Genomic DNA, 27628 nt, shown 5'->3' on the forward strand with positions numbered 1-27628 from the left:
TGTCCTTTGTCCTTGAAGAGGATCGTGACATCAGGACGGTGATGTCATGATTTGCAAGTGAACTGGATTTGTAGGTTTATATCTCATGTTCAGCAAATGTTTTGTTATTTTCTTAAAATCTTTGAAAGAGACGTTTGGGGAGCTCAATGTGCTCATGAGCAGTTGACGTGACTAACTCCATCTTGTCCTGTATTTGTCATTTTTTTGCTGTTAGGTCTCAGCATGCTGTCTCCTCCTAGATTTCCTTCCTAATCACTTTATGATAATGAAAGTGGGCTCTGGGGACTGAAACTTCAATTTTCTTTATCTGATAAAGCACTTAGCAATTCTTTAACAAGTGTTAATTGACTAACACCTAAGAAGCTGTTAATTGCCTTTGGTCTCCTATGAATGACTATTTTAATGAGACTACTTTATTTCCTTTCTGACAAGTGGTAAGCTTTCACTTTTGTTGTAGTAAGGTATTCAGAGAGGTCTAGCACCTCTGATGTGAAGGCTAGCCTGCCCTGCCCAGCCAACTTTGGTGTCCACCTGATTCACCCAACCCCATCCATGGCTCCCAGAAGCGGTAGCCACACCTCAGTAAACTGTCTGGGCTAAACCAGGCGGAGGAAAAGCAAGCGGTCTCAGACCCGTTGGTGAGTTAGAGGAATGTCTACTCCAAGCATTGAAGACTTTCCCCGATGGAATGGGTAGATGAGAACAATTTATTCCAATAGTCATATAGGCAGCTGAAGCAGGCACCGGGGAGGGCTTATAGCTTGATCAGATATCAAAGACACCAAGGTCATCCACTTCGTCCTGGGCCATCGCCAGTCATCCTGACTTTCTTTTGCCACTGGACTTTGATGACTCTGAAAGAGAGAGCAAGGCCGATGGCTTTGTGCAACTCTGCCCCTATTAAATCCAACGTACCCATGGGTCAAGACATCACTCTTAGAAAACTAAGGAAGTACAACAATTTATTCACTTTATCTTTATACTGTGTATATGTATATATATGTATCTATCTGTCTGTCCATCCCCATGTTGTCTCCTCTATTAAAATGCTAGTCCTTTGTCAGTGGGGATCGTTTAATTCTTCTGTCTTGTATCCCCAGTGCCTGGTACACAGTAGGCACTTAATTAATATTTGCTGACTAATTGAATTCAGTCCTACAAGCATTTATTAAGCACCTCTTACGTGTGGGTAGCTGTGAGGCCCTGAGATTCAAAGACCCAAGTGAAAGGACAATCCCAGCTGCCCCGAGGAGCTAAGAAGGTTCTATTGGGGGAAAACAACTCTGCAGACAGATTGGCAAATACAAAAGAATGGGAAGCTTAAAAAACAAAGACCTTATTACAACAAAAGTGAAGGCTTATCACTTGTTACGAGGGAAATAAGGTGGTCTTGCTGCTGGGGGAGAGGCTGATCCTAATCTTGGGTCCCACACTTTCCCAGCGGTCCTACTTGCCCCCTCCCCAGTTATTTGTACTTCCTGAAATTGCATTGTATTTACTTTGTATCTTTTGTGCCTTGCTGCTTCTTTCTAATAGAATGTAAACTCCCTGAAGGCAGGTGCTGTTTTAGTTTTTTCTTTGTATCCTTAATTCTTGGCCTGGCACTTGTTGCTTGGTAGGTAGTTGATAATGAATTAAATTGAACTGAACTGAACTGAAGTCACTTAAACTCCCAGAGCACTTCCTCCATCTGTAAAATAGGGATCAATTAAAAAAAAAAAAGCATTGATTAAGCACTTACTGTATGCCAGGCAGCTATTCTAAGTACTGGTGATACAAAGAAAAAACTTTCCTTGCCCTTGGGAGCTTATGTTCTATTGGAGGAAAACAATATGTACATATATACAAAATATATTCAAAGTATCTTAAAGGTGACCTGAGAGGGAAAAGCATTAGACATTGGCCAAGGTTTTCTGTAAAAAAAAAAAAAATGGCCCTAGAGATAAGATTTCCAGGCATGGGGGACAGCCAGGGCAAATGCCCAGAGACAGGAACATCATGGGTGAGGAAATGAAGTAGGGCTGATAGTGCTAGATTTCAGAATACCTGGAGGAATGTGTTAGAAGACTAGAAAGATAGAAAGGCATTAGTTTTGTTTATAAGCCAAACAAAGGACTCTAAATTTAATCCTAGAAGTACTTGGGAGCCAATAAAGTTTATTGAGTAGGCTAGTGACTTGCTCATTCAGACCTATGCTTTGAGAAGATTACTTCGGCAGTTAAATAGAGAATAAATTAAAGAGGGAAGAGAATTGCAAGGAGGAGAACAGTTAGGAGATTATTGTAATAGTCTTGGAATAAGATGATGAAGGCCTGGATGTTTCTCGTGGTTGTGTGGGTAGAGAGCAGGGGACAGATTTGAGAGATTTTGTAAAGATAAAAACAAGATTGGCAACTGATTGGCTGTGTGGGATGAGTAAGAGAAAGAAGTTGAGAATGACACCAGTGTCACAAATCCAGGTCACTGGCATGAAGTCTCAATAGAAATAGGTTAGTTAGGAAAAGGGGGTGTGAGTGAAAAGATGATTCCTCTTTGAACTTGTTGAGTTTCCATATATATATATATATATATATATATATATATATATATATATATATATATATATATATATATATATATATATATATATTTCAGATGTCCAAAAGTCAGTTGCTGATGTGGGCCTAGAGCTCAGGAAGGAGACTTTATTATCTCAGCATAGCGATAATAATGAAACCCAAGGGACCCATAGAGGTTCCCTAGTGACATTAAGGTATAGACAGAAAAGAGAAGAGGGACAAAGACAGAGCCTTGGGGTGGAGGAATGGAAGTGGAGGGAAGGGAACACCCGCAGTTCGTGGTAGTAAAATGGTTGACGGTCTCAGAAAGGAGCCTGAAAAAGAGCAGTCTGATGGAGAACTAAGAGAAAGCAATATCCAGAAATTCTAGAGAAGAGAGAGTATCCAGGAGAGAGGGAGAAGGTAGGGGGTGGGGGGGGGAGATGGAGACAGAGAGACAGGGAGAGAGAGGAGTAGAGAAGGGAAAGAAAGGAAAGAGAGAGAGGGAGAGAGGAGGGGAGAGAAATGGAGACAGACAGGGAGAGAGAGAAAGGAGAGAGAGAAAAAGAGAAAGACTGAGAAAAGTCCATTAGATTGAGCTATTAAAAAATATTTATTGCTTGTCCTGTCTGCCTCACAGGGTTTTGTTGAGACAAAAACATTTGGTTCATTAATAAAGGGCTGTAAAAACCCAGGTTGTGTTTACATACCCCAGGAATGTTCATTCTTGCTGAGTTGTCTCCACTTCTTCTAGGAGAAACTGGGACTGCCCCACATGTCCAAATTCAAATCCCTCTTACCAAAGAGCAAAGTTTTAAAGGTATTAGAAATCATCTGCTTCAACACCTTCATTTTATGGAGAAGAAAACAGAGCTAAAGAGATGAAGTGACCAGAGTCCCCTCCACCACTGCTTTCCCCTCCCTGAATAGTGCTCAGTTTAGAGCTAGGTTGCAGCCCAGAGTCTCCCTGAGCCCAGATCTCCTGGTCTTCCCGCTACATCATCAATCATCTCTGCATGTCTGACTTCTCTCCCTAGCTCTGATCAGGGGCCAGATCAGGGAGTCTAAACCTGTGAATTTTTTTTTTAATATTTCAACAATTATATTCTAATGTGACTGATTTACTGTGTCATCCTCTGAATTTTATTTTATGCGTTGAAAACACAATTCTGGGGAGAAGGCCCATAGGTTTCCCCAGGATGTTCAAGGGGTCCAGGACCTAAAAAAGGATCCCTAGAAATGTAGGAGTCAGGTGGGAGGCTAGGTCAGAAAACTTCCTTTCTTATTTTCTTAATTTGTTTTTATCTCCAAGTCTTTGCTAAAAGCACCTTTCTTTGGTAGGTACTTGGCCTTGGAGAAGACTGGCAAGGTGGGGAGAAGGAGATGACCTTGGGAGGTGGGCAGAAAGTCCGGCTCCTGAAGACTGCTTTGGAGAAGTATGCAGATAAGGAGGACCAGGTCATCCTGTTCACAGACAGGTGAGATGGCCCCAGGTGACTTGACCGGTCAAGCAAAGGTTGAAAGACTCAACTTGCCCTAGGGGAAAGTGAATGTTCAGCAGCACTTCCCATGGTGCACAGGGAGGGCTCAGCTGACTTTTGAAGAATTGTATTTTTATTTTTATTGCTATCTTTAATTTTTCTATTACCTCCATTTCCAGAAGTAGTCTTTCCCCTTCTCTCACCCTTGAGCATCCCATGTTACAAAGAACAAAAGGACGGAAGGAAGGAAGGAAGGAAGGAAGGAAGGAAGGAAGGAAGGAAGGAAGGAAGGAAGGAAGGAAGATTAGTTCTGTAGAACCAACCAATACATCACAAATATTCCAAATATCCCATCCTTGTAGGTTCCCACCTCTGCAGAAAAAGGGAGGTGCGTTTTTTTGGTTTTCATCTAAGTCAAAAATTATTCAGGCTTCAGTTCCCTTTGTTGACTTGGTTTTGACTCCTTCTAAGCAGATCTGCATTAAGGCACAGTGAATAGAGTGCTGGGCCTGGAGTCCAGAAGGCCAGACACTCACTAGCTGTGTGACCCTGGACAAGTCACTTAACTTCCACTTGCCTCAGTTTCTTCATTTGTAAAATGAGAATAACAATAGAACCCACCTCCTGTGAGGATCAAATGAGTTAATAATTGTAAAGCGCTTAGCACAGTGACTGGCCCACAGTAAGCACTAAGTAACTATCAGCTATTATGATTAAGTATGGCTTACGATAGGGCCACCCAAGAGACTCCCATGGTGCAGGTTGGCTCGGGTCATTTGCATCTTACACCCAGCTGAGGTGTCTGCTATATCATCATAAACAGTAAAATACCTCCAGACATAAATGTCCTCAAGGTCCTGCCATGAGAACTGATCAAAGGAATGGGAAAGGAGAAGACTCTGGAGAGGGATGTGACAACTATCGTCAAATATTTGAAGAATTGCTACGTGGAAAGATTACTCAGCAGCTAAGTAGTGCAGTAGTTAGAGTGCTGGGCTTGGAGTCAGGAACACCTGAGTATGATCCTGGGTGGGTCACTTAACTGCTGTTTGCCTCAGTTTCCTTAGCTGTAAAATGAGGGTAATAATGATACCTACTTCCCAGAGTCATTGTGAGGAGCAAATGAAATAGTATTTGTAAAGCACTTAACATAGTTCCTAGCATGCTGTTTTTCAATCATGTTTGACTCTGTGTGACTTTGTTTGGGGTTTTCTTGGCAAAGATGTTGGGGTGGTTTGCCATTTGCTTCCCTAGCTCATTTTACAGAGGAGGAAACTGAGGCAAATAGAGTTAAGTGACTTGCCCAGGGTCACACAGCTAGGAAGTATCTGAGGCCAGATTTGAACTCATGTCTCCTTTCCTCTAGGCCCAGTGCTTTATTCACTGATCCACCTGTTGCTTCTAACACATAGTAGGCGCTATATAAATGCCTATTCCTTCTCTCTACTTGTTCTATTTGTCCCTAGGAGTCAGGACCATGGACAGTAGGTGGAGTCTACAGAAGGGCAAATTTAAGCATCTTACTGGGAAAACTTTACTAACCATCCTAGTTGTCTGTAAGTGCACTGGGCTGCCTCAAAAGGGGGTGGGCTACCTACTGCTCAGTGGCAGTCTTCTAGCAAAGACCAGATGACCACCTATTAGACTTGGCTAGTTGGCGTAGTTATAATAAATTGGGAAGTTGTCTGGTCAATTTTCTTATGGGCCAGTCAGCTCCATATAAAGGAAAACTTGAGTTCCATAGAAAGGAACATGGTGGCATTGTACTTGGAACCTTGGATTTGGATAGGTGAGCCTGAGTTGGAATCCTTTCTTTGACACAGACAATTCTAAGCCTCAATTTCCTCATCTGTAAAATGGGGATAATGATACCTATCATTGTAACCTCTCAGGGTTGTTGTGAAATTTGAACAAGTTAGGATGTGGAAAACTCTCTGGAAACCTGAAGGTGCCAGATGTTTGCCATTATCATGATTGTCACTTATGGTGTAGCCCTAACTGGTGAGACCTCACTGAGATATGGGCTATAGGAGAGGGGCTATCATCAGTAAGAAGGTGGATGCCTTGGTGCAGCTCATACTCAGTAAAGGGAGGGGCAGCTAGGTGGTGCAGTGGATAGAGCACCAGTGCAGGATTCAGGAGGACTTGACTTCAAATCTCACCTCAGACACTTGACACTCACTAGCTGTGTGATCTTGGGCAAGTCACTTAACTCCAAATGCCTCATCCTGGGTCATCTCCAGTAATCCTGATGAATATCTGGTCACTGGATTCAGATGGCTCTGGAGGAGAAGTGAGGCTGGTGACCTACACAACCCTCCCTCACTCAAACAAAGTCAAGTGCAAGTCATGTCATTATTTCTCTGATGGCATGGTCTTCTTCAGCAATGAAGGACGAACACACTCACTAAAGGGAGAAATATGTCCATGTCCAGTACTGTGGGAACAGCCCTGGCTCTGAAGGTAGAGGCTCTGGGTACAGTTCCCGTCTCTGTGACTGTATAACTTTGGACAAGTTATTTAACCTCTGTGTGTGGGCCTCAGTTTCCTCATCTGTAAAATGAAGTCTCTTAGGTCTCTTCCAACTCTAGAGCTATCCTATAATCCTATAGGATACTTTACCCTTTCTGGGCCTCAGTTTTCTCATCTGTAATAATAATAGCTAGGATTTTTATAGCTCTTTAAGGTTTATAAAGAGCTTTATAAATGTTCTCTCATTTGATCTTTACAACAACCCTTAGAAGTAGGTGCTATTATTTTCCCCATTTTACAGATGTGAAAACTGAGGCTGAGAGACATTAAATAAGGATTAGATGACTTTCTGAGATCCCTTTCAGTTCTAAATCTATGATCTTATGATCCTGCAGGTCACTTTGCCTCTCTGGGCCTCAGTTTCCTCATCAGGATGGTGGGCAACCAGTCATGCCCTTGTTGTCTCCTTCCTTCCCCCCATAGCTATGATGTGCTGTTCGCATCTGGCCCCAAAGAGCTTTTAAAGAAGTTCCGACAGGCCAAGAGTCGGGTGGTCTTCTCAGCTGAGGAGCTCATCTATCCTGACCGGAGACTGGAGGTCAAGTATCCCCAGGTCCATGATGGGAAGCGGTTCCTAGGCTCTGGAGGTAAGGGACAATGGAGTCTGGTGAGCAGAGAGGAAGGGCTGGTAGTGACCACAGACTGGGCCATGCCCTAACAGCTCATCGCATTTAGTACAACAGACAGAGCCTCAATAGGGAATCAGGAAGCCCTAAGTTTGAATCCTGCCTCTGATACTCACTATGACCCTAGGCTTTCTCCAGGCCTCAGTTTCCTCATCTGTAAAATGAGGAGGTTGGTGTTCTCAAAGAGTCCTTCTAGGTCTGGACCTAGAATCTTAGGAGGTGACCCCTACTCCAACTATGTCTAAGGTCACTTTAGTTCACATTAGGAGAGCTCAGAATACCCAGGACTAGGGAGGTAACAGGCTCACCATGCTCTACTCCAAGCAGGCCACATTTTTTTAAATTTTAATTTATTTATTTTTAGTTTACAGCATTCAGTTCCACAAGCTTTTGTGGAAGCTTTAAATTTTCTCCCCCTCCCCAAGACAGCATGCAGTCTGATATAAGCTCTACATACGCATTCACTTTAAACATATTTTTACATTAGTCATGTTGCAAAGAAGAATATAATGGAAGAAAGAAAGAAAAAACAAAACAAAAAAGAGAGAGAGCAAATAGTATACTTTGATCTGCATTCAGGTTCCATAATTCTTTCTCTGGATGTGGATAGCATTTTCCATCATGAGCCTTTTGGAGTTATTTTAGAACCTTGCATTGCTAAGAAAAGCCGAGTCTATCTAAGTTAGTCATCAAACAATGTAGCTGTAACTGTATACAATGTTCTCCTGATTCTTCTCACTTCATTCTGCATCAGTTCATATAAGCATGTCCATGTTTTTCTGAAGTCCGCCTATTTGTCATTTCTTTTTTTAAAATTTATTTGTTTTTAGTTTTCAACAATCACTTCTACAGGTTTTAAATTTTCTCTCCCTCCCTTCCCTCCCTCCCTGAGATGCTGCAGTCTTATATGGGTTCTGCACATACATTCTTATTAAACACATTTTCATATTAGTCATGTTGCAGAGAAGAATTAAAATGATAGGGAGAAAGCATGAGAAAAACCAAAAATAAAACAAAACATAACACAAGAGAAAATAGTCTGCTTCATTCTGCGTTCTGATTCCTTAGTTCTTTCTCTGGATGTGGATGGCATTTTGCCTCAAGAGTCCTTTGGGAATGTTTTAGGTCCTTGCATAGCTGTGAAGGGCTAAGTCTATCAGAAACAGTCCTCGCACACTGTTGCTGTTACTGTGTATAATGTTCTCCTGTTCTCCTGTTCCACTTCACTCAACATCAGTTCATATAAGTTTTTCCAGGTTTTTCTGATGTCCGACTGTTCGTCATTGCTTATGGCACAGTAGTATTCCATTACATTCATATACTACAACTTATTCAGCCGGTCCCCAATTGATGTATATTCCCTCAATTTCTAGTTCTTAGCCACCATAAAAAGAACTGCTATAAATATTTTTGTACATGTAGGACCTTTTCCCATTTTTATGATCTCGTTGGGATACAACCCTAGAAGTGATATTGCTGGGTCAAGAGGTACATTCATTTTTGTAGCCTTTTGGGCATAGTTCCAAATTGCTCTCCAGACTGCTTGGATCAGTTCACAACTTTACCAATAACGCTTTAGTGTTCCAATTTTCCCACATATTCTCCAGCATTTATAATTTTCCTGTTTTGTCATGTTAGCCAATCTGACAGGTGTGATGTGGTACCTAAGAGTTGTTTTGATTTGCATTTCTCTAATCAGTAGTGATCTAGAGCATTTTTGTATGACTATAGATAGCTTTAATTTCTTCCTCTGAAAACTGCCTTTTCATATCCTTTGACCATTTATCAGTTAGGGATGACTTGTATTCTTATAAATTCGACTCAGTTCTCTACATATTTTAGAAATGAGACCTTTATCACAAACACTGGTTGTAAAAATTCTTTCTCAATTTTCCAAGCAGACCACATTTTAAGGACATTGATTAGCTTAAGTAGGAGAGTAAGAGAGCCACTGGGTCTTGAGTCCTTGTCCAATGAGGATGCTTTGAAAGAACTAGGAATATTCAGGTTGGAAAAGAAAAGGCTTAGTATACACACAGTTGGTGTCCTCAAGTATTAACACTGACCAGTGGAAAGGAGATCACACTTGTCCTGCTGGGTCCCAGGGGATGGATGTTGCAAAGGGGCAGATTTAGGTATGTCAAAAAACACTGCTTAATACTGAGAGTTTTCCCAGAGGGGAACAGCCTGCTTCCAAGAGATGGTGGGATCTCCCTTACTGGAAGACTCCAGGTAGAGACTGCAGGACTGCTTGTTGGGGACACTATAGTATGGAACTGGTTAGACTCAATGGTCCCTGAGGTTGCTGCCAACTCTGGGTCTCTCTGAGGGTTTCTTGAACCAAGTGGGCTCTTTGGGAAATTTGGAAAGAAGGAACATTAGCGGACATGTACTATTCCTAGACAAGGAGAGTTGACCAGAGAGGAAAGAGTTTGGTTCTTTCCCCCTTGTCTCCCTCCCAGGCTTCATCGGCTATGCCCCAAATTTGAGCAAGATGGTGGCCAGCTGGCAAGGCCAGGACAGTGACAGTGACCAGCTCTTTTACACCAAGATCTTCTTAGATCCAGAGCAGAGGGTAAGAGAATATTGGGGAAGGAGATGTGAACTTGAGGGAGTCCAGTTCTTGCTGGATTCCCAGTGGGGAGACCAGTACCCTGGACTCCTGGATCCCATTCCAGGACTGCCATCCTGAGCAGCCCTATACCAGTTTCTTCTTCTGTGTGGAGGGCCAGAGGAGGAGGGGGAAGGCCTGGGCTGCTCATCAGCTTGGTTTTGCGTCTTCTTTCTGAAGGAGAAGATCAACATCACTCTGGACCATCGCTGCCGAATCTTTCAGAACCTGGATGGAGCCTTAGGTGAGTGGTGGCAGCAGTGGGGAGGGTGATCATGTGGGACCCTGGGAGGGGAAGGGAAATAAGGAGAAAACCACATAATACTCCAGCCACACAGAGCATCCCTGGACTCAACAAGGGGAAAAAGCTGAACCCAGAGAAAGAAGACCTGAGTCCAAATCTTGGCTTAGATACTGAGTAGCTGAGTGAGCAAGTAGGCAAGTCGTTGAACTTCTCTGAACTTTGGCTTCCTCATCTATAAAATGGGATAATAATAACCCCTACCTCACAGAGTGGTTGTGAGAATTCAGTGAGCTCTTGGACGTAGATCACTTTGTAACCTTAAAGCTCTATATACATGCCAATTATAATCATTATTATTATCCTTATTAAAAAGAAAGAACACTATATTTGGAAGGAAAAGACCCAGGTTGAAGTACCAGTCTACTATTTTATTAACTGTGTGACCTTTGGCAAGTCTGTGCCTATGCTTCTTCATTTGTTTAAAAAAAAAGGATAATATTACAGGGTTTTTGTGAGGATCAAATGAGATTTTATATATACGTGTATAAGTATGTACATACACATGTACAAAATTTGCAAGCTTTAATGAATGCAATGAACGTGACCTTGGTCAAGTCACTTCACATCTGTGAGGCTCAGTTTCCTGTTCCTGTGAAAAGTGCTTTTCAAACCTGAAAGCATTACCTAAATGCTAAAGGACTGGACCTCCCAGGGAAGGAAACTCCTTCCACCAAGGCAGATTGCGATTTTCTCTGTAACTCATAGTCTTAGAGAGTTGTCTAGAACACTAAGTGGTTAAATAATTTTCCCAGGGTCACACATCCATGATGGGTCAGAGGCAGGACTGGAACCTGAATCTTCCTACCTCTAAGGCTGACTCTATGTTTACTCAGCCACACTGCCTTTCATGCTAGGAATCATCATCCTCATCATTTCCATAAAGAATACATCAGCAGCTTGGGTTGCTGGGTAGGAAGCTGGCCTTATTCCAATTAAATTACATTTCCTGTTGCAAACTTAAAGATGGTAATAATAACTTCAGCTCATGTAATCCCATGGGCCTTTCCTCACAACAGCCTAGTGACATAGCAAGCACTAGTATTATCTTCCCCAATTTATAGATGACCAGACAGGCTCACACAGGTCAAGTGACTGACCTGTGATCACATGGTCATTAAATGTCAAAGGCAGGATATGAACCCAGGGCTCCTGACTTACATCAGGCTCTCTTTCTAGTACAAAATGGGGTCCTTAGAAATATATATTATTGAGAGGTTATTGAGAGGAAAATGCTTTGTCACCTTGAAAGTGCTGTATAAATGTAGGTTTTTATTATTGTTATTGTTAACGTCCTGGGGTACAGGTCAGAATCCTTTGCATGTGCAGAGCATGTTTTTAAAGCATGTTTCCATATTCTAGTTCTCTGAATCTCCACACCAGCCCTTGAGGTGGCAGTGAGGGTAATATTATTCTCATTTTACAAGTGAGGAAATTGAAACTCAGAAAAGCAACATGATTTACCCAGGGTCACACAGAGAATATCAGGATATGAACTAGGACCCAAGTATACTGACTCATATTCACCTATACCAGGGGTGAGGAACCTGCAGCCTCCAGGCCACTTGTGCCCCCTCTAGGTCCTCAAGTCAAGGGTGGCCTTTTGACTAACTAATGCTAACCTTCACAGAAGAAGTTTAGATTTGGTCAAAGGCCTTTACCTGAGGACCTATAGGGCCACATGTGGCCTCAAAGCCACAGGTTCCCCACCCTTGAGCTGCCCTGTGAACTGAGAACAATTACTGCCCTCTGAGGGCTTCCACTCTGACTTCCTGAGAAGATTTAGAAGTCCCCAGGGCCACAAGCAAGTGATAACCTGGGCTGTGATTTCTAGATGAGGTGGTACTCAAGTTTGAGACAGCTCAAGTCCGAGCAAGGAACCTGGAGTATGACACGCTGCCGGTCCTGATTCATGGCAATGGGCCCACCAAGGTAGGATGTCCCCAGCTCTTGTGGAGGAGGAGGAGGAGGAGGAGGAGGAGGGCACCTGAGCCTCTCTACAGGTCCCAGCAGCTTGGCCTGGGACAGACCAAGGTCCTGTCCTCCTGTGAACTCCTGTTCATCCTCCTGTGCTTGGAGCTGCCTGGCCATGCTTACTCAGGCTTGTCTATCCTTTCCATGTTTCATCTTCTGTACCTTTTGTCCCCATCTTAGCTTGGGCTGGGAAAATGAACCTTGCTGAGGGTGGGGAAGACACGTCCAGCGTGCACATAAAGGACCTCCCAGAGGCAGAACAGTTGAACCCAGGCTCTGAGCTATATCTCCAGCAGCAGGCATGGCCTGAATGGCACTATTCGATACACAGTGCTTAGCACATAGTAAGCACTTAATAAATGCTTGTTGACTTCTTAACTGTACTCTTTCATCTACTGACTTATAGCTGGGACCCCCTCTCTGTGTTGCCTTCATCTAAATTAGAATGTGCTTGCTCTGGGAGGGCAGGGGCCAGCTTGCTTTTCTGTTTCAGCACTTTGTACATAGTAAGTGCTTATTAATCCATCCATCCATCCATCCATCTATCCATTCATCCATCCATTTATCCATCCATTCTCTGCCTCCATCAAACAAATGTTTTCTGTGATCAAGTGGCTTACAGCGATTTGGGAGTACAGGGAGTTTCTGGGGAAAAACAAATCTAATTGACCCACAATAGAATGAAACCCTTCTGAGAGCTGTGTCAGACTCCCTGAGCAGAGGGGGTGCATTTCTAGAACAGAGATTCCCAACTGTGGTTTGGCCCATGCCCACTTTGGCTATCTTCATTTATCTCAAAGGGTAGAGTCATATTTTGCCAGAGACCCTAAAAATAACATTAATTTGAGCAATGGGGATAGAAGGAAAGTAACCTAACTACACAATACTAGAGCGATAGGACTCCTAAATTTAAACAAAATTATTTCATTTTTATTAATGTCTTTTTTTATTGAGGGTAGCTAGGTGACATAGTGGATAATGTGCTGGGTCTGGAGTCAGGAAGACCTAAATTCAAATCTAATCTTCCCAGTTGTGTGACCATGGGCAAGTCACTTAACCACTATCTGCCTCAGTTTCCTCAACTGTAAAGTAAGGATCATAATAATGTTATTTATGTTGCTATGAGGATCAAACAAGACAATATTTATAAAACTTTTAGCACAGTACTCGACGCATAATAGGTGCTTTATAAATACTTGGTTCCACACACACCCACTTTTTATTTTTTCATTTTTGAACATATGCCTCCCCTTTCCCAGACATAACGAGCCATCCCTTGTAATGAAGAATAAAAAAGAAAGAAAAAATAATAATTGAGCAAAACTAGCTAGTATATTGGCTACCCAGGCATGGATTTATTTGTGAAGGCTTTTTGAAGGGGGGGAAGAGGGTGGGAGAGGGCTGGGGGAGGGGGATGAAAAGATTTTTCTCTCTCCTCCTGAGCCCCCTTCCTCTGCTTCGTAGCTCCAGCTGAATTACCTGGGGAACTACATCCCTCGATTTTGGACTTTTGAGACGGGTTGCACTGTGTGTGACGAGGGCCTGAGGAGTCTGAAAGGCATTGGGGTAAGGCCTAGGCACAGGGGGAAGGGCGTGGAGGGCCAAGGCTGGGGGGCTCCCTCTGGGTTAGAAGGGGTGAGCTTCAGGTCCAGTGAGCAGATCAGTAAGTAAGTATGATTGGGCAAGCTATAGGTCAGTTGGGTCTTTAGGACACCAATGGGTAAGAGAGTCTCTAAGAGAAGCCTGTCACCAGGATATTGTGAAGCTGGGCATGACTAGAGCAAGGTTCTGACTTGTACAGAGGCTCATGGGGGAAGGACTTCCAGAGGCCAACCAGTCCATCCCCCCTCCTTTTACAGACAGAGAAATCAAGGCCCAGGGAGGTGTACAAATACTCAGTCTAGAACTGGAAAGGAACTCAGAGGCCGACTAATCCAACCCTCTCATTCTGCAGGTGGGGAAACTGAGGCCCACTTCTATAAAGAAATGACTTGTCCAAGGTTTCACAGGACCTCTGACTCCAGAATTAGGGAATTTTCACTGTTGCTTGGCCAGAGACCCCTTAAGTACTTCCTGCCAGCAGGACTGGCAATTTTAGAAAGGTAGATTTTGGTTCAGTCTAGAGAACTCCCTGATCCTTAGAGCTGTCCAGTGCCCCCCAAGGTGGTGGCAGAGCTGCCACTGGAGGTAGAGTAGGCTCCCTGGTGACTACTTTCTGGAAGTATTGGAGAGGGCATTCTTGGACAGATCTGGGTTGGATTACATGGCCACAGAGACCCCTTCAAAGTCCTAGTCTCTGGTGCTGAAGAAGTTACTTTCCCCCTCTGTAAAATGAGGGGACTGGACAAGATGACTTCTGAGGCTCCTTTTAGCATTTGATCTGTGATCCTAAGTCATCAGTTTCCTGCTCTGAAAACTGAGAGCTTTGACTAGATGACCTTTAAAACTCCTTCCAGATCTAGTACTGAAGATCCATTCACCTCCCTGGGCCTCAGTTTCCCCAACTGAAAAATAAAGGCGCTTGCCTTGGTTTGATCCAAAGGCCTCTCTGTTGCCTTCTGTAAATAGGCCAGAGGACTGGCAGGTGGTCCCAGTGAATCAGTTCACCCTGGTCTCTAGGTATAAGCATAGCCTAGGCTTCCCTGGAAGCAGAGGCTCTGCCCCTCCCCCATCTGGCCTTTGACCCAGAGCTAGGTGTCCCCCATGCTCACTGTGTGATGGTCTCCCTCTCCCTGCCCAGCTCAGAGGAAGCTGGATATGAGGGGAGAGGGATTCCAGAACCACCCTCATCCTGGGGCCTGAATCCTGCTCTTCTCCTACAGGATGAGGCTCTGCCCTCCGTCCTCATTGGAATTTTCATAGAACAGCCCACTCCCTTCCTCTCCCTGTTCTTCAAGCGTCTCCGGAACCTCCGGTACCCCCGGAAGCAGCTTCGACTCTTCATACATAATCACGTGAGTAGTGACTCCCAGTGGAATCTCCCAGAGAGCACCTCCAGCCCTGGGCTGGACTCCTAGCTGGCCTTGGATGATCAAATAGCAAAGATTTATAAAGGCACCTGGAGGCTGGACTTGGAGTCAGGAAGACCTGAGTTCAAATCCTGCTTTAGACCCTTACATAGTCATGTGACTCTAAGAAAGTCACTGACTCTCTTTCTCAGCTGCAGTTTCTTCATCTGTAAAATGGGGATGATAATAGCACCAACCTTGCAGGGTTATTATGAGGATTGCATGAAATACCGCATAAAGCACTTTGCAAACTTTAAAATATGGCATAAATGCTAGGTGTTTTGATAAAGGCATAGCCACATCTCAATTATTCATGCCAGGGGCATACAGCAGTAACACAGGTAATCCAAAGCAGCAGACCATCCAAAACTCCCTGCCATTTGCCTCTGTGAATGGGCTGTGAATGAGATGATGAGAGGTCTGGCCTGTCTGAAGAGGTTGCTGAACTCATGCTGTTTCCTGAGTCAGCCTGGAAACTCTGCCTCAGGTTTCATGCCCAGATGCCCAGGGCTGGGCTCACTTCCCTTCTCCTTTGTCACAGTCTTCTAGCCTCCTGATACAAGTCAGAATTCTTTCCTTTTTGCCTTGAAGGAAGGGAGGATTGAACTCACTTCCACCCACTCCCATCTCCAATCTCTCCCTTTCCCCTCCCAGGAGGAACACCATGAAGATCAGGTAGAACAGTTCATAGAGGACCATGGTAATGAGTACCACACGGTCACCCTCATGGGTCCGGACCAGCGGATGAAGAGTGCTGATGCCAGGAACATGGGCGCGTGAGTCTGGGGCCAAGCAAATGGAGAAGGGAGGCTGGGCAGGGTGGCAGCAGTGGATAAAGCACACAATCTGAAGTAAAAGGACCTGGGTTCAAATCTTTGCTTTGCTACTTACTACTTGTATGCTTTTAGTCAAGTCACTTTTCCCCCTGGGCCTCAGGTTTCCCATCTAGAAAATGGGCATAATAATCCTTGACCTGCTCCTTCACAGGATATCATGAGATGAGATAACTTGAAAAAGCATAAAATGACTCATGGATACCAGAAAGTATTATTTATTAGGAGTTGGTTGCCTTGCTGAACCCAGCAGGTACCTGAGAAGGCCAAGCAGGGGAGGAGGAGTACAACATTGTTGGTAAATCTGTCAAAATAAAGAGACTATATGGCAAAATGAAGAGATCTCAGAAAGGGAGACATTTTCCTCATTACATTCAATGCATCCAAATGCAGTCAACATTCGTAGTACCACAGGATGGCAGGTTTAGAGGTAGAAGGCACCTCAGAAGTCATCAAAGGAACCCTCTCATCTTAGCAAGAGAAAGTGACTCACCCAGAATCACCCAGAGCAAGTGTCTGAAGTAGGATTTGGACCCAGGTCTCCCTGATCCAATTGAACAATGAACATAGTATCAAAAGATGAAGGGCTATGTGGGAGCTGAAATGTGATTTATTGACTACTGCCTGACTAAAGAACAGGTCACAGAAATAATGCCGGATGTCCTTAAAGATAACAGCACTATGTAACAGTCTAGCAAAAGTAGTCAGTCAAATAGTCATCATAGCTAAGGCAGAGAAGTGAATTTATATTCCTGACAAAAGGAAAAGCAAAACATTCAGAAGAAGAAAGGAAGGAAAGAGAGAAGAGATAAAGAGAGGGAAGAGATGTGAGGGAAAAAGGAATTTGAAATCAGAAGGGACCTGAGAGGCCATCATTTTACAGATGAGGAACTGAGGCCCAGAGAAGTTGTGACTTATCCAAGGTAAAACAGCTAGTAAGTAGCATGGCCAATAAGTGTAAGGAAAAAGTAGAAGAAAAGAAAGAAAAAACTATGCTATCAGGAGGGCACCCACAGCAGTCCCTCCTGGACAACAGGACTGGGAGTAGGTTGGGGTAGGCGGCTCTGGGACCCCAAGGACAGTGACTCAGTGACAAGTTGTGACCTCTCTGGTGAAGGTTGGAAGGGAGAGTGTCTTGGCCCTTGTCTTCCAGGTCTTCCCCTCCCTGACTCTTGCCTTCTCTCTTCTCATAGGGACCTGTGTCGCCAGGACCGAGGTTGTACTTATTACTTCAGCATGGATGCCGAGGTTGCTTTGACCAACCCAGATACCCTCCGGCTTCTGATCGAACAGAACAAGTGAGAGGAAGCTTCCCATCCCCATCCCTCCCTGGGCCCCTGCTCCACATAGAAGCAGGGAGAGAGAGAGCAGAGCTGTCTGATTGGAACAGCATTCTCTGGAACATGGCCCTCCCTCTCTACTCCTCAGGCACCTACCTCTGGGTCTTCTCTCCCTCCCAAGATCTTGACCCAACTGGTTTCCTCACTTGGGAACTCTCTGTACCAATGAAATCACAGGACCATCTCTAGCCTTTATATTTCAATTTCTGTACATGTTATTTCTCCCATCGGAATGTTTACACCTCTGTATCCCCATCACCTAGCCTGGTAGGTGTTTAATTGATCGACTGGTAAACATTTATTAAGTACCTACCTTGTGACAGCCATTGTATAAAGTAATCTTGGGAGGGAGGTAACACCACTGGGAGTATCAGGGAAGCCTTTCTGGAGAAGGGGGCATTGGACCTGAGCTTTGTAGATGAGAAATCAACTCAGGGGCTGAGAGTAGTGTAGACTGAGCGGATCAGGTGTCCATGCTAAATTAAGCATTGTAATGGTGAATCCCCCAGGAACAGGGAAGGGGGAAAAGCCACCGGATCACCTAAAGTGGGTGAACTAGCTTCATTTGAAACAGAGAAGGTTAAGGCTCTCATGACAATAGGAGTGGGGACAGACCTGTGAGTAGCCACATCCCTGGGGAAAATACAGACCTGGGCTTTCGGAAAAAATTATCTGGAGGACCAGATTAAGCAACTCTGTAGAAATCTCATTTCATGTCATACAGCAATATAAAATATTAATCTTCCTATGGGAATATAACACTGTAGGGGGACTTTCCCACTCCTATAATTAATACCATGCTACCAGATAAATGAATCTAAACTTAAGGTCATTATTAGTGGCATTGTATTGTAGAAGAGGGACAAACTTGTCAGATGTCTCCATTGATATTTGACACTCCATGGCTCATCTAACATTACCATTCATTCAGAGTTCAGCCTGTGACAAAAATATTTCCACTTCCTGGCCTAAATTATTGCTTGCCCTAAGCATATTGGTGTTATGGTGCTTAGAGATCCCTCGGTGGGAACCTGTGGTGTCCCTTGCCATTGGCCCTGTGGGAAGCCTTAGTCATTGCACTTCTGGTGGGTTGAGCCTGGGAGCCCCCCAACCCTTTTCTGTCTGGGAAGGCTGATTCTACCTCCCATGGAGATGGAATACGGTGCTCTGTTTTGTATATGCATGCTCATCCGTTGACTTCTATCCTCTTTCCCCCCTCCCTAGAGCTGTCATTGCTCCCTTGGTGATCCGTGCAGGGAGGCTGTGGTCCAATTTCTGGGGTGCATTGAGTGCTGATGGTTTCTATGCCCGCTCTGAAGACTATGTGGACATTGTCCAAGGGCGACGTGTGTAAGTGTCTGCCTTCTGAACTGTTCCCTCATTGAGAAAGGGTAGTTTTTTATTTGAGGGGCCTGCATCTACCCTAAGTCTCCATGAACCTTGCTGTATTGATCAATGCTTTGACTAGAGAGAATTAAGTCTATATGGAAGGAGTAGTAGAGTGAAAAATGCACTGGGTTTGGAAGCAGAACATCTTTCCACCCTCAGGGATGTCATTCCCTCTCTCAGTTTCTTCAGCTGTAAAATGAGGGAGTTGGACTACCACGGAGAGCACTAAACCCAGGAAGAGACTTCCAAGGGAGGAGGTAGACTTTCCATTTAGGGAGATCTCCAGAAGCAGGATTAGGAGATAATGTGGTATGATGATATGAACAGCTAGGTGGTGCAGTGAATAGAAAGCTAGGCCTGGAGTCAGGAAGACACATCTTCCTGAGTTCAAATCCAGCCTCAGACATTTACTAGCTGTGTGACCTTGGGCAAGTCACCCCTGTTTGCTTCAGTTTCTTCATCTGTGAAATGTGCTGAAGAGGGAAGTGGCAAACCACTCCAGTGTCTTTGCCAAAGAAACCCCAAATGGGGTCATGAGAAGTCTAAAAACAACTGAAAATGACTCAACAACAACATGGTATGATAGAAATAGCCCTTGCCTCCCAGTCTTGGGTTCCAATTCCACCTCTGAATCTTACTAGCTATAGGAATCTTGGGCAAAGTACTCCCCTCTGTAGACTTTAGTCTCCTAACCTGAAAGTGACCCAATGGGATCCCTTCTGGCTATAAATCTAGGATGCTTGAACCCAGGTTTGAATCCCAGTGGAGTCATGGGACAAGTCACTGAAACTTAAGCTGGAAGGAACCTTAGCACTCACCCTGTCTAGCCCTGTCATCTCACAGATGAGGAAAATGATGCCCAGAGAGGGAGCTGAGTTGTCTAAGGTCACTTAGACAGCAAGTAGCCAAGTCAGTCCTCCAACTCCAAACTGCCTCTCTCTCAGCTACAGTTTTGCACATCTGTGAAATGGGGATAAGGACAGCTATACCATCATCTACTTACAGGGCTGTTGTGAGGAGAATGCTTTGTAAACCTTGAGATGTGATCTAAATACAGGGTTCTCATCATTGTCGATCACTGTCTCAGCTGTGGAGCTGGAAGCTCTGGAGACCATTTAGTCCAGCCCTTTCATTTTACAAATGAGGAAAGTGAAGGGATTTCAGAGATTTAGAGCAAGATGAGACCTTGGAGACTATAGAGCCCAATACCTTCATTTTACAAATGAGGAAACAGATACTCCGAGAAATGAACTGTCTGAGTTCACGTAAGGGTGTGAGGATTGAAGTGGGATTTGAACCCAAGCCCTCCTATTCTACATCCTGCATGCCTATTGTACCACTCTCTTCCATGCATGCCTAGACTGAACCTTGGAAGAAGAAAGGGATTATGGGAGGCAGAGATGAGGAGACAGTACATCCCAGGCATGGGGGATGGATTGTGTGAGTGAATTCAACCAGAAAGAATAGAGAGTTTGGAGTATACTTGGTAGTACAGTTTGGCTGGAAGGTAGAGTGTATAATAATAGCAGTCATAGTAGTAACAGTAGTGATGTTAATGATTACTCCTAATAATAGTTAGCATTTACATAGCATTTGAAGGGTTGCAAGGTGCTTTATATGTGTTACCTCATTTGATACAATGACCTTGTGAAGTAGGTGCTGTTATTACTCCCATTTTACAGATGAAAAAACTGAGGCTGAGAGGTTAAGTCACCTGCCCTGGGTCATAGAGCTAGTTAAAATCTGAGGGAGAATTTGAACTCAGGTCTTCTACCCCTGTAGCCTGGGAAGGTAGGTCAGAGTCAGATTGTAGAGAACCTTAAGCCAGGTGTAGAGGTCACTAGATTTTTATAAAGTGGGTTTCAGAGGAGGGGAGTGAAGTAGTCAAAATGGAAATAGAGAACCCCCTGATGGCCTTTGGGGGTCATGTCCCAAAACTGGAAATTGTGATATCATGAGTCATTCCTCTCCCCCACCTTCACTTCTCCTGCCCCCAACTTTGACTTGTCTGCTTTGTCTCCTAGTGGCGTCTGGAATGTTCCCTATATCTCCAATATCTACCTGATCAAGGGCAGCACCTTAAGGGGAGACCTGCGACAGAAAGACCTGTTTCACAGCAGCAAGCTGGACCCTGACATGGCTTTCTGCTCCAATGTCCGTGAGCAGGTCAGTCTCAGGCCTGGGAGGAAGATAGGGGGAGGCCTGTAGAGCCTTGGGTCCTCTTTGAGGCCAGGCAGGATTGGGCATCGACCTGGGCCAGTGTCCCAGCTGGCTATAAATATCAGTACCTTAGAGTTTCTTTGGAAGTCCTGGGATGATCACAGTCAGGGTCATCCTCTTTATCTCCATGAAGCCTGCTGATTATCAGAGAAGGCTCAGGAGGAACAGATCTGAAGAACTGGGACAAGGTAGAAGGATCAGCCTTTTTCTGCGTGGCCTCAGGAAGGTAGGACCAGGAAGAGTGGGGGAAAGTTACAAATGGCCAAGGTCAGCTTGATGGAAGGAAGTTTTTCTGAACCATAGACTAATGGGAAAGCAGAATGGGCTGCCTTGGGAGGAATCAGGCACCCCCTCGCCATAGGGGAGGCACCCCCTCGCCATAGGGGAGGCTCCCAGACCACTCAGCAGGGATAATGGAGGCAAGAAACCGACCATGTCTGAGGGCTCTTTCTTCCATAGAGGAGATCCTGAGCAGTATCTGCTTCTGGGATAGTAGGAAAATTAGCTTGGAAGACCCCTGTAATCCTTTCCAGCACTGTCAAGTTAGAAAGAGCAGCAGGGACTTGGAGGTGGGAACCCTGAGCTATGTCTTGGCTGTGCTCAACTCTTTTGAACCTCAGTCTCTTCACTTTTAAAATGGGAACAGGAAGAGTTGTCTGGTCTCGCTCATGGTGTAGTGGATAGAATGCTGGGCTTGGAATTAGGAAAATTCAGATGTGAATCCTGCCTCTGACATTTGATAGCTAAGTGACCCCAGGCAACTCTCCCTAAGGCTCAGTTTCCTCATCTATTTAAAGGAAATAACCATAGCACCTGCCTTACAGGTTATTGTGAGCATCCAACTCAATAAACATTTAAGTGCCTACTATGTTCTAGGAATTGCGCTAAGCACTGGAGAGATTAACAAAAAGAGAGTCTCTGATTTCCAGGCACTTACAATCTAAAGGAGACAACAGAAAAACAGGAGGCAGGAAAGCAGAGTGGGGGGAGGTAGGCAAACCAGAGATACCCAGTGAGGGGGCATCTTGTTCGATGGAGTGGAAGTCAGGCAGAACCACAGAGGAAAAGTGGAGTGATCTGAGAATCCACTTTCTGCCCTTTATAAAGGAAGACATTGGGAGGAATTAGTGCTGAGCCCTCCAGACAGGGGAGGGGAGGGGAGGCGGAGGAAGCAGCGTCAATCAAGGCTTGAGTTAGCTGCTTGCTGGTGAGTGTAGAAGGGATGAACTGGTCCTGGGAGGGGCATCTTGTTTCTTGGAGCTGAAACTAGGCAGGGCAGCAGATGCAAAGTGGAAAGAGGATTGGATGGGGTAATACAGGTAAAGTACTTTGCAATCCAAGAACTTTTCAAATATCCTAGAACTGGCTGTGAAAGAGACCCTGGCCAAGTTATAATAGCGACTATGGCAGAGAAGGTGCCTTCCTGTTTTGATAATGGGAATTTCTTCATTAGGAAGTTCTTTATACAAGTGAAATCACAGGTCCAGGCCCTATGCTCATATAAATATGAATTATAGTTGTTATTATTACAGGGCTGTTAGGATCCAACGTATGAACACTACGTAACGCCCTCCTACATAAACATCCCCTATAATCATGACTGTTTGTGAGTCTTAAGATCTAGGATTCTAGAGTCAACATTGTAAGTCACATCTATATGTGCTTTGAGGTTTGTAAAGTGCTTTTGATAGGTTAACTCATTGGATCCTCACAATAACTCTTTGGAGGAGGTGCTAAGATAGACAAAGCGTTTATTAAGTGTTCCCCCTATGCCAGCACTCTGCTAAGTGCTGGGGATACCTTCCAAGGAATCCAGACAGCTTCTGCCTTCAAGAAGCTTACATTCCAATGGGGGAAACAAGACATAGAGGGAAGTCAGAAAGGGAGTGGTGTCTGAGTTGTGGTGTGTTGTGGATATGGTAAGAAAGGGGCATGTTCCCAAGCAAGGTAAGGTGAAAACCTGCCCAGCAGAAGCTGAGATCCTAGGGGGGAAGTCCAGTGGCATGGGGGACAGGGAGGATGAGGACCATGCTGGAAGATAAGGAGCATGGGGAGAAGATGCCTGCCAAGGGCTTTAGAAGTCATGCCAACTATGGACACTTGTGGTGTAGCCAGGGGGCACCATAACGCACAGAGTGCTGGACCTGGAGTTAGGAAGCCTCATCTTCCTGAGTTCAAATCTAGCCTGTGATACAAACTAGCTGTGTGACCTTGGGCAAGTCACTTCACCCTGTTTGCCTCAGTTTCCTCATCTGTAAAATGAGCTGGAGAAGGAAGTGGTAAACTGCTCCAGTATTTTTGCCAAGAAAAACCAAATAGAGTCATGAAGGGTTAGATGCAACCAAAATGACTGAACAACAACAGGGGACACCAATGGTCATTCTGGGGTTAAAGAACCTACTTTGTCCTTTTCTGCATTGCAGAAAGTCTTCCTGTTTGTGACTAACCGGCATTCCTTTGGCCGCCTGCTCTCTGTGGACAATTACCAAACAACTCACCTGCACAATGACCTCTGGGAGATCTTCAACAACCCAGAGGTAAGAAAAGGATCAGAGCAGAACCGAAAAGAGGGATACCATGAATTGGACCCTTCCCCCTTGGGCCATGGCCTAAGAATGAATCCATGATCCCTGGTCCTTAACAGACTTTTCAGAAGCTTTTTAAAGTGTCCCAATCAAAACAGATTGACTTGGCATTTAGGAGCTTTGGCAGTGTCCATAATGGTGGTGTCTTTGGACTGTGGTTTACTGCTATGGATAGGAACAGCACCAACCTAAGCAGGAGAGGAAGGATGCTTTTCTTTTGGGGGCTGGATCCTGAACAAAATCTGTGGCTGCTGGAGCTGATTTGGGGAAGTTTTCTACCCCATCAGCCTTCTGTAGATGGCTATGTCCCACTGTCTGATCAGTTCCCCTCCCCCTAGCTGGGAGGTTGGCCTTTCATTGGATTTTTTGGTGGGGAGTTTGATGTTTCTTTAGACACTTGCAGAGATGTATGAAGTGGGACTTGGATCTCCCCTGATCTGCTTAGAGGATTCTAGGGGCCAATGTTGTCCACAGATAGGCTGCCTATCAGACTAAATAAGGCGTTTTTGCTAATTTGTTGTTTCATTTGTTGTTAATTATTGTATGTGCCATTATTATAGATTATAGATTATAGGATAATCTCTAATAAATTATTTTTAGCAGCCTAAACAAAACATAGTCATTGGCATGTTGACTCCCCCATCAGACTATGAGCTTCTTGAGGACAGGGACTGTCTTTTTGCCTTTCTTTGTATCTCCACTTCTTAGCACAGTGCCTGACACATGGTATGAGTTTAACAATATCTGACTGACTGACTGACTAATGCCAAGGTTATAGCCTTTGGAAGAAGGGTGAGCGTAAATTGGGCTAGATCATCCATGAGGTACCTTCCAATCCTGAAATTGTGTGATGCTGGGAAAGTGCTCAGAAATGTTAAAAAACATGGATTCTCTCATCACAGGACTGGAAGGAGAAATACATCCATGAAAACTACACAGAGGCCCTCAAGGGGAAGCTGGTAGAGACGGTAAGAGAGCCCTTGGATGCAAGGAGCAGCTGTGCAGAGGGAGGGGGAGAGGAGCAGTTGTTGGGGAGATGGTTTGGACTCTGAGCCTGCACAGATGCGCCTTCCCGTTTTGTCCTGGCTGGGAGCCGACCTCTGGGGATGAGGAAACTACTGAGGTCAGAAGAATGGCAGGATCCTGTCATGAGGCTGGTTGTCACCAGGGACAGCTCAGTAGGTGGGGCTGGGTTAAAATAGGCCAGGCTTCTGTGTCTGTAGGAATTCAGCCCAGCTCCTCTTTCTACCCTGCCCACTCCCAGCCAAAACTAGAGTTCATTCTACTCTGGAGGGGTGTCCCTATTTGTACAGCACCAGGAGGCTTCCTGGATGTGGGTTCTGAGCACAATCATCAAGGCAGAATGGATGGCCATGGCATAGTTTGGGGAACAAGTGGGAAGAGGGCATAATAGCCAGATGTTCACTGGGAAGGAGCTAGATCCTTCCCTGACCAGTATGGGCCTCCCCAAAGAACCCTCTTGGCTACAGCCCCATGGGCAGCTTGAAGCTTAGTAAAGCCATGTTCTAAGACAGAGGGAGGGAGGGTGACTGGCAAGGCTGTGCCCAGAGCAGGGGCCCTGCAGGGTTAGGCACAGGCAGTGAAAAGGAAGAAAGCATATCTATCAATATCTGTTGCCTAAATTATCCCTTTCTTTCTGCTCCCTTTACCCATCCTGACATTCCATACCTTCTTCCTCTCCCACTCTCTCCCTACCCCCCTTTGTCCCTCTCTCATTTTCTCTCATTTCCTCCATCTCTCTCTGTCCTCTCCCTCTCTCCTGTCCTTTCCCTTTTTCTCTTCTCCTTCCCTCTCTCTTCCTCCCTGTCTATCCTTCTACTTCTCTCTCTTTCCCTCCATATTTTTCTCTCTCTTTCTCCCTCTCTTCTGTCTTCCTCTCTTCCTCATGCCTCAGACTCTGCCCCCACTCATAGCCATAACTTTTAAGCATAGATCTAGTTATATCACCCCCCTGCCCAAAATCCTCAGTGGCTCTCTAAATCTTACTGCATAAAGTTCAGCTTCTGCCTAACATTCAAGGCCTTCCATAATCTGGTACCCATCCTACCTTCATGCTAATTCATCTCTGATCATTCTACACTCCAATCAGTGGATGACCCCATTCCCTGAACCCACTCTGTTTTCTGTCTTCATGCCACAGTTGGGCCAGTCTCCTGTGCCTAGAAGGTCCTTGTTCCTTCCCTTCTCTTGTTGATCTCCCCAGGGCACATGCCAACTGCCCCCTGCCTAATCTAGTAGCCCTCCCTGGACCCTTCCCCCAGGGCCACACACAGCCCTCTGTTTGTTCCTCTCTGATAGAGTAGATGACCTGCGTCGAGCATTGGTGTGTATATCCTATCCATTACTGGACCACGAGTCCCCAGAGAGCAGAGTCAGTGTCTGAGCTAAACTTGATATGTCCCTGAGAGCCTCGGACAGTGCTGTGCATACAGCAGGTGCTTGATAAATATTTATGGTTGCTCTTGGTGGGTCCTGTCTCTCCTAGCCCTGTCCAGATGTGTACTGGTTTCCCATCTTCACGGAAACGGCCTGCGATGAGCTTGTGGAGGAGATGGAACACTTCGGTCAGTGGTCGGCTGGTGATAACAAGGTGAGGGTCATCTGCTTTCTCTTTCCAGGAGAAGTCTTCTGCCAGTGCAGGTCACTAAGTGAGCATAGGTACCAGGAGGGCAGGCGTGGGAGCTGAGCAGGGGCAGATGTCTAAGGATGCTGACAGCAGAGAGAAGGAGGTTTGGGCCTGGCAGGGAGGGAGAAAGGTGGGGCAGGTCTCAAGCCTCCTGCCAGCTGCCTTATTATTTTCACAAAAAAAAAAAAAGAAATCTATTGATACTTTTTTGTTTTTATATCGCTTTCATTTTCAAATATAAACTCCTTTCCCCCACCCCTACCCCCAGCCTGTTTTAAATGTAGATGACCACTATGGGTTTTTAGAAGGACAGTTCCCTCTCTTTGGGGTGGAAGACTCACAATCTGGAGACCTGGATTTCTTTTCCAATCATGCCAGTGACTGACGGAGTTGTTTAAATCTTTCTACATGTTCATATTAGCACATAGCACGTAAAATATTAGTACTGGATGGGAATATGAATTGTCAGAGTTGAGAGAGTCCTTTTGTTGTTCAGTCATTTTAGGCATGTGCGACTCTGTGTCCCCATGTGGGGTTTTTGTGGCAAAAATACTGGAGTGGTTGAACATTTTCTTTTCCAGCTCATTTTACACATGGGGAAACTGAGGCAAGCTGGGTGATGTGATGTGACTTGACTTGCCCATGGTCACGCAGCTAATAGGTGTCTGAGGTCAGATTTGAAATTAGGAAGATGAGCCTTCCTTGCTCCAGGCCTGGTACTCTACCCCTGCACTACCTATCTGCTCTAGGAGAGTCCTCAAAAAGAAAAAATCCAGAGTTAGAAGGAACCATAGAACATGAAATGTCAGATCTGGAAGGAATCTTAAAATGTAGACTGTCAGAACTGGAAGGAAGATTAGAACATGGAATGTCAGAAATAAGAAGGACTGTAGAAAACAAAATTTTGGAGCTAGAAGAGACTTTGCAATATGGAATGTCAGAGCTAGAAAGGATCTTGAAACATTAGAAGTCAGAGCTGGGGAAGCACCTTAGACTACAGAATGTTAGATCCAGGAGGTCCTTTAAAACATGGAATTAGAAGGAGCCATCTAAGAAATAAACCCAACCCTATCATCTTATTTAATTTTTTCCAAACAAAATTGATTTATTGAAAAGGCCATGAATCTGATTCAGAGGAACATAGGTCAGGAGAAGTAGCTAAGCATTGGCAAATGCCATATTTGTGGTTAAGGCCAAGGGTTCTTAATCTGGGGTTGGTGAATTTGTTTTCTAAAAAAAATTTTTTGATAACTCAATTTTAATAATTGGAATGCTGTATATTTTGTTCATTTAATAATACTATTTTGACAAGGGGTCAATAGACTTCACTGGACATTGCCCAAGAAAGCCATTGCACACACACAGAAAAACAAAAACGATTCAGATCCCCTGTTTTAAATTTAAAGATCCTTAGATTTTCAGTCTGAGGATCAAATTCAAGTCCAGACTTTGCCATTTATTTCCTTTGTGACCTTAAACAAGTCATGTAAGCTCTGTTGGCCTCAATTCCCTTCCAGTTCTACATTTATGATCTGACTTAGAAA

General features: G+C 44.7%; 1 protein-coding gene across 1 annotated transcript in view; it reads left to right on the forward strand.

Annotated features, from left to right (window-relative positions):
- PLOD1 (procollagen-lysine,2-oxoglutarate 5-dioxygenase 1) overlaps positions 1 to 27628 on the forward strand; it is a 46399-nt gene that overhangs the window by 9136 nt on the left and 9635 nt on the right. The window contains exons 3-16 of the mRNA XM_072608895.1: positions 3879 to 4015; positions 6974 to 7137; positions 9639 to 9751; positions 9968 to 10031; positions 11923 to 12020; positions 13527 to 13628; positions 14885 to 15016; positions 15725 to 15846; positions 17097 to 17201; positions 18468 to 18593; positions 20657 to 20798; positions 23276 to 23389; positions 24340 to 24405; positions 25944 to 26048. Coding sequence (XP_072464996.1) covers positions 3879 to 4015; positions 6974 to 7137; positions 9639 to 9751; positions 9968 to 10031; positions 11923 to 12020; positions 13527 to 13628; positions 14885 to 15016; positions 15725 to 15846; positions 17097 to 17201; positions 18468 to 18593; positions 20657 to 20798; positions 23276 to 23389; positions 24340 to 24405; positions 25944 to 26048 — 1590 coding nt within the window. The remainder of the gene's footprint in view (positions 1 to 3878; positions 4016 to 6973; positions 7138 to 9638; positions 9752 to 9967; positions 10032 to 11922; positions 12021 to 13526; positions 13629 to 14884; positions 15017 to 15724; positions 15847 to 17096; positions 17202 to 18467; positions 18594 to 20656; positions 20799 to 23275; positions 23390 to 24339; positions 24406 to 25943; positions 26049 to 27628) is intronic.

This window comes from Notamacropus eugenii, chromosome 5 (assembly GCF_028372415.1).
Source record: "Notamacropus eugenii isolate mMacEug1 chromosome 5, mMacEug1.pri_v2, whole genome shotgun sequence".
NCBI lineage: Eukaryota > Metazoa > Chordata > Mammalia > Diprotodontia > Macropodidae > Notamacropus > Notamacropus eugenii.